Source organism: Marmota marmota, unplaced genomic scaffold, assembly GCF_001458135.2.
Source record: "Marmota marmota marmota unplaced genomic scaffold, marMar, whole genome shotgun sequence".
NCBI lineage: Eukaryota > Metazoa > Chordata > Mammalia > Rodentia > Sciuridae > Marmota > Marmota marmota.
The window spans coordinates 20,209,527-20,220,200 of record NW_026000082.1 but is presented as its reverse complement, the minus strand read 5'-3'; the positions used below and the strand labels follow the sequence as shown (position 1 = coordinate 20,220,200).

Here is a 10,674-nt window from a genome sequence, read left to right as displayed (position 1 = left end):
TGCCGTGCTGAGACTCAAACCCAGTGTCTTACACATGGCTAGGCAAGCGCTCTACCACTGAGCCACAAACCCAGGCCCCTTTTAATTTTTTGAGACAAGGTCTTGATAAGTTGGCTGAGACTGGCCTTGAACTTGTGATTCTCCTGCTCAGCCTTCCAAGTCACTGGAATTCCAGGCATGTGTCACCACACCTGGCTAAAGTACATATTTTTTTCTTTAATATTTATTTTTTAGTTGTTGGATAAAATACCTTTATTTTTATGTGGTGCTGAGGATCAAACCCAGGGCCTCAAATGAGCTAAGCTCCGCTCTACCACTGAGCCACAACCTCAGTCCCCTAAAGTACCTATTTTAATAGATAAAAAAGCCTAAAATCCAAAAAAGATGATTGGAAGGTGGATCAGGAGAAAAACCTCTTCTGGGTACAAAAACTGCTCTTAAGGACAAGACAAAAACCTAATAACTCTTTAAAACCTTACTGTTGGCTCTGGTGAAACAAGGCCCTGCTTTCTCACCTAATATTTCATCTTAATTCACTACCTTAATAACTAAAGTTTACTGAGTTATGTTTCAAGCATAGCAAAGCAACATTCAGCATTTCCTGCGCCTTTTTCCTTTTGCAGGGTAATGGAGATCTAACAGGTCCTCCCACACATTAGGCAAACACTCTCCTGATCTGTATTCCCAGACCTGCTTTGAGACTATCTAGCTAAAGTGCCCAGGCTGCCCTGGAATTTGGAATTCTATCGGCCTCCCAAGTAGCCAGTATTCAACTTCCTCCTCCTCTCTTCTATCTATAATCCAACAAAAATATCACTATGTTCTTTGACGGGTCTTAAATGTACCTGCTCACCATCTATGTCCTCTATAGATGATGATTGTCACCGTGGAGCAAGAATATCTCCCATGAAACCTGCAAAAACCTCAAATGCCTTCTGAACAAATAGCTATCATTGTGGTGTTCTTTATGTCTCCACATTATAGATTTGGAGAACATGCTTGTAATCTGAAGCCAAGGTGAGAGAATCATAAGTTGTAATGCCAGCCTCAGCAATTTAGAGAAACCTTGTCTTATAAAAAGGAAGAGAACTGGGCTTGTAAAGAGACTCTGGGTCCAACCTCAATGCCTAAAAATTTAAAAAATTGATTTGGAAACAGGTGTTCAGTATTGCAAGGCCTAGTGGCACACATCTATAGTTCTGACCACTAGGGAGGCTGAGACAGGAGGCTGGCAAGTTCAAGAGCAGCCTGGGCAAATTAGCAAGACATTGTCTCAAAAAAGGGTTGGGGATATAACTCAGTGGCAGAGCTCTCCAGGGTTCAATCTCTAGAGGCTCAAAAAAGAGAAATGCATTCAGTAATCATCTTCCCTTTTGTTTTGGTGGTGCTGGGGATTGAACCCCAGTACCTTGTGCATGTGAGGCAAGCACTCTACCAACTGAGCTATATTCCCAGCTTTCTGGTAGTAATTCTTCAGCCATAACAGTTTTGTTGTTCACTATATTTTTTTAAAGAGAATTTTTTTTTAATATTCTCGGTAGTGCACTCGCCTGGCATGCGGGGGGCGCTGGGTTCAATCCTCAGCACCACATACAAAAAGATGTTATGTCCGCCGAAAACTAAAAAATAAATATTAAAAAAATCCTCTCTTTAAGAGAGTGAGAGACTCTTAAAAAAAAAAAAAAGTCTGGGGTGGGTGGGGTGGCATATGACTGTTTCAAATCAGTTTAATCAGTCTCCAGGGCATATTCCCAAACCCCTTTTTTGGGGGGTGGGGGGGTGCTGGGTATCAACCCCAGGGCCTTTGTGCATGCAAGGCAAGCACTCTACCACCTGAGCTATATCCTCAGCCCTCCCAAACTCATTTCACGAACTACATCTAATTTGCACATACCAATTCAATCTGCACAAGTAATTAATATATTCTCATTTTCAACAACAACTTTACAGTTAGAGCAAAGTTTTCTGGCACACATACTGACCACCCCTTCCCAATGAGTTAGGTTGTCAGGGTGAGGAAGTTATAATCTTTCCAAACATGCATGATTCACTGTCATCCCCAGACCAGCAGCACAGCATCATCTAAAAACTTGTTAGAAATGCCCTCCTTATTTTTTGGGGGGTGGGGGTGGGAGGAGGCTACTAGGGGATTAAACTCAGTGGGGCTTTACCATTGAGCTACATTACCAGCAGTTTATTTTTGAGACTGTATCACTAAGTTGTTATGACCTCCCTAAATCACTGAGGCTGGGTTTGAACTTGGGGTCCTCCTACCTCAGTCTCCCCAGGTGCTGAGATTACCGACTTGTGCCACTGCATCCAGCTAAAAATGTCACTTTTTGAGCCCCATATCAAATCCAATGCATCTAAAGAGGTAGGTGCGGTGCCTAACAGTCTCACAAGGCAGTGATGGTGATGCTTGACTTAAAGACCACTGGCTTAGGTCCATTGCCAGGCAAGGAGGAATCTAATCTTTGCACCTGGGCTGTAGTTCTCCACACTTGGCACTTCCCACCATCTTTTCTTAAAGATGGCCCCTGAATTCTGCTCAAGGACCACAGGAAAAATTGCTGTAAGTGGGGGGGTGGGGTGGGGGCGGGGTGCGGCTGCGGCCTGCACTAGGGAAGGTGGGAGTAGCTGGAGGTGGGGGCGGGACAGGCAGAAAGGTCTCAATGCCCCAGGGCCTCTTCCCCCAACTCCATGGCCTCCTCTTCAATGCAGCCAGCGGCTTCTGGGTCTGCTCCCTCCTCGGTCCGGACACGCAGCAGATGCGGCGTCCTCGGGGCGCCACGCACCCTGCCAAAGTTCCGGAGACTTATGGCTGGGGAGGGCGCTCCTGCTCCCAGGAAGCGACTGAGCAGCGGCGTTTGTGCTGCGGGCGATGGCCGGGCTGACCCCGGGGATGCCTCCACCTGCAGGCTCTGTTCAGGGTCATCGCTCATACTGTGGACATGAAAGTGAACCAGGTGAAACTTGAGGCCAGACTAGGCCAAGGGCAGAGTCGAGGACTTGGATATATTAGTGGCCCAGAGGGTGACCACGGACCTGGCACCAGCCTGCTGGGTCAAGCAAGTCCAGCCTTGGCCAGCAGCTGCCACTCACCGAAGATTGAAGGTGGAACCCAGGAAAGAAGGTCTCAGCGTCTCTGCCGCTGTGGCCACAGTATAGGGTGGCTGTGGCTGCTCCTCATCCCAGTATGGGTCCTTCTCCATAGGGGGCAGGTTTTGGTACATGTCATCCACGGATAGCAGGGACACCTGGACCAGAAGAAGGGTGGCAGCAGGTCACAAGGACCTTCCTCTCCTCTCCACATCCAGGCTGAGAGCTGACTAGGAGAGGAAGTCAAAGAACTGACCCCTGGATCTACTCCCACCTCACCTGCAAGTTTCGGTCTATGAGCTGGTTGGTCTCAAAATCATCATCATCTTCACCAAAGGGGTTGATGATCTGTTCAGCCACCTGTAGGATGCAGAGATAGTGTTTTTTGGAGTTAGAGCCCCCACTCTACCCCCAACATTGGAGTAGACCCAGGGCCCAGGTCTGGTATGACCATCTGTAGTGCCCACCTTGAGCCAGCCAGCATAGAAGAAGAACTGCAGCAGTGTGGTGAGAGGCACATACATGTCCAGGTCTCCCAGTGCTGGTGCTGGCTTCTGGCCTGGCTCCAGAGGCTCTTTGGCAGCCCCTGCCTCTGGCTCCACAAACTGGCGACCAATCAGGGAGAGGGCAAAGAAGGAGTATACAGCTATGGTCACCACCTGGAGAAGGGAAAGCCAGGCGGAGTATGGTGCAGTGGCACACAGAGAAATGCCATCCCTGGGCTGTGGCTGTGGCTCAGTGGTAGAGCCCCCGCCTCGCACGTGTGAGGTTCTGGGTTCGATCCTCAGCACCACATGTGCCCATCTACAACTAAAAGAATATTTTTAAAAAAAAGAAGAAGAAAAGAAATGCCATCCCTGCCCCTGCGAATCTGGGAGGAGTCTGATAAGTAATTAAACATGCAATGGGGTAGCAGCACCAGCAGGATAAGGTCATCTTGGTAGGTTGGAAGGAGGCTTTGAAGATGAGCTCTTGGCTATTCAGAGCTTCACTGAACAGAATTGGCCCAGGCAAGGACCATCTCTTAATTTTCTTCAGTATCTCACACCCAGCACAGAACATGCAATAGGCACTGGGACTGGGGAGGTGAAAGGCAGTTACTTGGGTGTAGACGAGGGGGATGCTGATCCAGTCATAGTGAAACAGCATGCTGCACTTGGCACGGTATTTGTTCAGCTCCTGGTGGAAAAGCAGGAAGAGGAGGTCAGCAGAGGAGAAGGAGGAAGACTAGGAAGAGAATAGGGGAACCCAGAACAAAGCAGGCCTGAATAGGCCTGAGGCTGGACCTACTCTCGAGTGTTATTAGGCTGGGGTGCCTATGATGGGAAGCAATCTTTCAAAGTCCTGGAAACCACAGGCCCTGAAGCTAAAAGGTCTTAGAATGAATTCTACCTATGCTAACTAGCTGCAAGATTTGAGCTTTTCCACTTAGTTTCTGTTCCCTGATTTGTGAATGAGGCTAAATGAGCTATAGGTATCTGCTTCTAAAAGCATGTGGTACTTAGTTGGAGACATTTAAGTGATAAGTACCAAAATTAGAGGAGGGCCAAGGGACCTGGACCTAGGCTAACTCACTTCCAGAAGGAGACAGAAAGCAATGTCATCATGGATTCGCCCATCCCTGCGGGCCTGGGCTGCCAGGTTGGTGAACCAGACGCAAGGGATCCAATACTTGTTGAAGTCAGATTTCAGACTCTCAAACTTTTTCCTCTCTTCCTGGGACATGAAACCTGTGGAGATGAAGTGGGTGGGTGCAAGACACATTCTCGACCGCCAGGGGAGGCTACTGTTCCACTATGTGGCTGCCCTCCCTTGTGTACCCAGCGATTTCAACTCGGCCAAACCAGGATCCTGAAGCACCTTCTGAAGATCAGATCTCGCCTTCTTGGGAAAGCCCTGACCTGAGAATTCCCCGAGCCTGACACCTGCAACCAGCCCGTGCGCCAGGCCCACACAGAGGTCCACAGACCACGCACCTGCGTCCACCACATGCTCCATAGTGGGGAAGCGCTTAAGCACGCGCGTGCTCACTGAGCGCAGCACCAGAACCGATGCCAGGTTGGCATAACGTATAAGAGTGCGGCGGAGCAGCCGGCCGCGCTGGTCCACGCCATGCACACTGGCTGAAATGACGCACATCAGCTGGTCCGGCAGAGGAATGCTTGTGTACTGGGACCACCAGCGGTTCACCACAAGAGTCACGTAGAAACCTGGTGGGCCACCATGAGTAGTGGGGAAAAGAGGGAACATGGAGGGGCTGGGAGTCACAGAGCCCTCCCTCCCAAGCCAGAGGGCTCCCAGCAGGCTCTGAATCACAGCCTGGCTGGGGCAGGCAGGCTAGGACAGTGAGCACTGCCTCTTCCTCTGGTCCCACCACTGGGCTGGGCCAGGCCAGGCCAGGCCCGGAGAAAGAAGAAATGCAGACTTCCAAGGAATTGGGGAAGTGGGAGTTTAAGACCAGACTCCAAGACCTGCTACCCATGAGGGTGGGGAAAGGGCTGTCACCTCTCTCCAGCTCCCTTCCAGTACCAAGAGGGGAGTTGTGAGGCCACAGGTGTCTTGTGCCTGTGTGGAGTGAGGGTGCAGCAGGTGATAGGCAGGGCCTTGCTTTGGAGAAACCCTGGACCCAGCCCTCAGCACCTAGCTTGTACCTGCTCAGGCTGACTCTAAGCTGTGCTACTCAGAGCTGTCAGCTCAACCCAAAGATTAGGGAACACAGCCAGGGAAAACTAATGGGGCCTCACCCAGTACAAAGGACAAAGGGATGAGATCTGCAGAGCGGTTGCAGTATCGGGCCACCTGTGCATATACATGCCTCTGCTCCTGGGTCAGCAGCAACCTGGGATGGTCAAGTGTAGGCCTGGGATGGAGGGAGGTGGACAGACAGCCTCCACCCCCATAGGCCAGCCCTGAGACCCATCCTCACCTGTAGGCCATGCTGAGCATAGCATAGAGAGCGATGAAGAGTAGGAACTCCTTGTAGAGGAGCTTGTAGATGCTTCCCCTCCAGCGAAGGAGCAGGCTGGAGAAGCCACCAAAGCGCGCCTCTGCCACTTTGAGGGTGTATGAAACCGTCATGGTGCTGGGGCATGAGGCAGGAGGTCACAGAGATGTCCCTCTCCTTAACTTGCATTTCCATCAATAAGCTTAGTACTTGAGGAAACTCCCCTCACCTCTGGTCATACACACCTAGGCCTTCAGCCTGTCAGTAGAACACCTAGGCCTTTAGCCAGAAAGCCACAGAGCAGACAAAGCACAAAGCACAACCAACCCATGCTCTGCAGAACCTGTAGTACATAGGGGAAGCCAGAATGGGATAGAGCAAAGCAGGGCTGATCTCTGTGCCCCCTTGTGCATGAGGCTTTCCTAAGCTCCTTTTTTCTAGGTTCTGGAAATTGAACCCAGGGCTTAGAATGTGCTGAGCAAGTGCTCTACCTCTGAGTTACATCCCCAGCCCTTTTCCAAACTCTTCTTTTACCTGCAAAGCTTGGTAACTGGATTTTGGGCTTCTGAAGACAAAATCTCCAACTCCAACCCAGAACCACCACTTTTGCTATGAATTCTCATTATCTGGTCTCCCAAGGCCCAGGGCACTTCACCCCAACACATACCTGCCTACCTGCTCTGAGCAGCAGCCTATGTTGAGGAAGAATGGCTAGCTTTCACTCTGCCCAAACTTAAGTACCTGCTAGGTCCATAAAATTAGGCTGCACTGAGGCTATCATTGATGGATTGAAGCTGTCATCTAGCTTCCCCTAGTCCTGGGAACTGGGTAGATCTCCCTACCTCTGTAGGGCTGGGCTCGCCTTTGAGAAGCAGAAGTACCATTTGCACTGACCCCACAGCTCACAAAAATGACACCATGCCCTTCATGCCGGGATGACAGGGATCACTGTCCCATGCTTCAGGTGAGAACACAGGAGCAGAATAAACTATTATCATAATACCAACTGCTAATCGTGGAGCACTGACTAAGGGACAGGTACTTAATACCAAGGGCACACTACCATGTCATCCTCTCATGGAACTCTCATCACAACCCTACAAACAAGATAGGAACCATCCCCATTTCACAGATGAGGCTCAGAGAGGTAAATGACTTGTCCATGTTCAACAGCAAGCTTATGTTGAAGATAGAATTCAAAGCTAGAATTGATGGACTTCAAAGACTAGAAGTAGCCTAACTGGGCCTAGACAAGGACTTAAACTTCAGAACTAGTGTCCTCTGCTAGGGTTCTGAGGGTCCTGGCCAGGACTTTCCCTATTTTGATGCCACAGGGCTGACAAGGTCACAGACCTAAGAACTCAGTCCAAGAATAGAGACCCCCTTAAGTCCTGTATCCCACATCTTGACTCCTAGGGATATCCAGGGTCTTGACTGACCACTTCTAGAGCACAGCTATTGGTGCTTTGCAAGAGGTAAAGAGACCTATCCAGTTGGTAATTTTCCTATTTTCATATGATTTTTTTTCAGTATTGGGAGTTGAACCCAGAGGTACTCTATCACTAAGCTCCATCCCCAACCCTTTTATTATTTTTATTTTTCATTTTCATGTTGTACATGACAGTAGAAACCATTTTGACATATTTATACAAGCTTGGAATATCATTCTAATTAGGATCTCAATCTTGTGGATGTACACATGGTGAGATTCACTGTGTTATATTCATAGATGTACATAGGAAAGTCATATTAGATTCATTCCACTGTCTTTCCCATTCTCATCCCCCTCTCTTCCCTTCATTCTTCTTTGTCTAATCCACTGAACTTCTACATTTCCCCTCTTTTTATATTTTGAGACAGGGTGTTGCTAAATTGCCCAGGCAGGCTCAAACTTGCAATCCCCCTGTCTCAGACTCCTGAGTAGCTGGGATTACAGATGGGCACCACTGTGCCCAGCCAGCATTTGGATTTTTAAAAACCAAATTTATTGCCCCATGCATCCCTATAATCTCAGCTACTAGGGAGGCTAAGGCAGGATAGTAAGCTTGAGGCCAACCTGAGCAACTAACTTAGCAACACCCTCAAAATGAAAAGAAGTACTAGGGATGCAGCTCAGTGGTACAACATCTCTGAATTTAATCCCCAGTACCACAAAAATCAACATCATTATCATATCCATTATCATCATCTTATTGAAGGCAACTAAATGGGTGTTTATAGCATTTTAAATCACAGATTCCATCCATTCACTATACTTTTCTGAGTTGTTCCACACATTTTAAGTACATGTTGTCTTCTGAGCTGTTCTTCTAAGATGATGATGATGATGATGATATGATGGGTACTGGGCATTGAACCCAAGGGCACGTAACCACTAAGCCACATTCCCAGCCTTGTTTTATATTTTATTTATAGACAGGGTCTCAACTAAATTGCTTAGGGCCTTGCTAAACTGCTGAAGCTGGTCTTGAATCCTCCTACCTCAGCCTCCTGAGCCACTGGGATTACAGGTGTGTGTCACCACGCCCAGCTGTTAATTTACTATTTAAACATTATACTGCCAGGTGTGGTGATATATGCCTAATCCTAGCTGTTCAGCAGGCTGAGGCAGGAAGATCACAAGTTTGAGGCCAGCCTTAGCAATTTAGTGAAAATTTTCTAAAAAAAAAAAAAAAAAAGGCTGGGGAGGGCTGGGGAATATAAATCAGTTGGTAGAGTGCTTGCCTCACATGCACAAGGCCCTGGATTCAATCCTCAGCACCAGAAAAACAAACAAAAAGTGCTGAGGATAGAGCTCAGAAGTAGAGCACCCCTGGGTTCAATCCTTGGCACTGCAAAAACATAAAAACAAAAATAAAATAAAAATAAATAAAAGATCCAGGCCTTGAGCTACTTGCAGCTCAGACACCTCTGGTTTCTCAGTGTTACCTTTGCTTTCAATAAAACTAAATGAAAAAGATCCAGTTCTAAGAAGGCTCTGGAAAACCAGCCTTGCTCTTCTCCCAGATCACTTCTCAAAGCCCTCTAGGTTGCCCCCTTTTGCAGCAATCACGCTAGTTTAAGTCAACTTCCCTCCAGGGCCTACAGACAGGATTGGATCTGCTTCATCTCAGAAAAGCTAGGGAAGACGTGAAGCCCAACAGGATTCTTTTTCTTTTTCTTTTCTCCCTTTGTAGCAGTGGTCTGCTTCATGCTTTAAATAACGCACTGTGACTTTTTTTTTTTTTAGTAGCAGGGATTGAACCCAGTGGTGCTAATCACTGAGTCACATTCCCAGCCCTTTTAATTTTTTGAGACAAGACCTTGCTAAATTGCTGAGGCTGACCTTGAACTTGCAATCCTCCTGTCTCAGCCTCCTGAATTGCTGGGATCACAGGCATGCATCACCAGGCCCAGGTGTGATTTATTTTTTAAATGGACATGTTTCTTTCTCTTTCCCTCCCCCTCACTAATCTAGGGGGCAACAGGATTACCTCTCTTCCCCATTCTAGGCAGAGTTATTGGTCCTTGGCATACACCCATCACAAGAATGAAGTAATTCTAACTTCAAGATGGCACCAGAAGGGCTGGGGCTGTAGCTCAGTGGCAGAGTGCTTGTCTAGCACATGTGAGGTGCTGGGTTCAATCCTTAGCACCACATAAAAATAAACAAAGGCATTCTGTTCATCTACAAATACAAAAAAAAATTTTTTTAAAAAGATGGCACTAGGAGATCTAAAAAATTGACTATCTCCTAAATTAACAAGTGAATTACAAGTCTGGACAGAGAATACCTGGAATATAACCTTTGAATCACCTTTTTAAAAACTCCCTATTCACAGGCAGTGACACTGATCTGTAATTCCAGTGACTGGGGAGGCTGAGACAGGAGGATCACAAGTTAAAAGCCAGCCTCAGCAACAGTGAAACCCTGTCTCAAAAATAAAAAGGGCTGGGGATGTAGCTCAGTGGTTAAGCACCCCTAGGTTCAATCCCTCGTACCAAAATAAATAAATAATAAAAAAATAAAACCTCCCTTTACCCCCTAATGGGCAGAATCATATCCTCTGGGAGAGGAATCCCCTGTGCTTTTCCTTTGCTAGCAAAGCAGTAAAACTGCTTCCTTTTTCTCAAAATCATGTCCTATTTATTGGATTGGCATCAGGGACAAAGACGGAGCTTTTGATAACATCTTCCTCCTTCTCCATTTTAACATGAAAGTCAACTTGTTTCACCATTCCCACCCTCCCCTGCCGTGTGTGTGTGTGTGTGTGTGTGTGTGTGTGTGTGTGTGTGAATTTAGGGCCTTATGCAATCAACTAACAGAGCTAATTCCCAGCCCTTCCCTTTTTTTGGTGAGATTTCTCAGGTGAGCCAAGGTCTGAAAACCTGCTCATAGCCTGACTGGAGTTGTGCCCTCCCTCCAGGTACTAGGTGAGAAGTCACTGAGTAAAAAACAGTTCCAGATGAAAGACCAGGATCTCATCCATCACGGCCACGGACCCCATTCCCAAGCTCTGATCTGTGGCTTCCCCATAGGCTAGGGATATAGGGATAGACCTCAGTTGTAGAGTGCTTGCCTAGCATGTGCGAGGCTGTGGGTTGATCTCCAGCATAAAAAAAAAAAAAAAAAAAAAAAAAAAAAAAAAAAA

At 47.5% G+C, this 10,674-nt stretch overlaps 1 protein-coding gene across 1 annotated transcript; it reads right to left on the bottom strand.

Annotated features, from left to right (window-relative positions):
* Positions 1 to 2,626: 2,626 nt before the first annotated feature.
* On the bottom strand, positions 2,627 to 6,177 carry Best4 (bestrophin 4). The gene is made up of 9 exons (XM_015484845.2): positions 6,026 to 6,177; positions 5,844 to 5,938; positions 5,076 to 5,309; positions 4,675 to 4,829; positions 4,201 to 4,278; positions 3,567 to 3,758; positions 3,379 to 3,459; positions 3,103 to 3,257; positions 2,627 to 2,943 (listed from the first exon to the last, which is right to left on the bottom strand). The coding sequence occupies exons 1-9, from the start codon at positions 6,175 to 6,177 to the stop codon at positions 2,670 to 2,672; spliced, it is 1,416 nt and encodes a 471-aa protein (XP_015340331.1). The 3' UTR covers positions 2,627 to 2,669.
* Between the last annotated feature and the right edge of the window lie 4,497 nt (positions 6,178 to 10,674).

Coding starts and splice junctions, on each gene's coding strand:
- Best4 (XM_015484845.2), bottom strand. CDS start 6,177: ATGACGGTTTCATACACCCTCAAAGTGGCAGAGGCGCGCTTTGGTGGC. Junction 4,830..5,075: donor GGAGCATGTGGTGGACGCAG/GTGCGTGGTCTG, acceptor TCATCTCCACAG/GTTTCATGTCCCAGGAAGAG. Junction 4,279..4,674: donor CTTTCTGTCTCCTTCTGGAA/GTGAGTTAGCCT, acceptor CTTTTCCACCAG/GAGCTGAACAAATACCGTGC.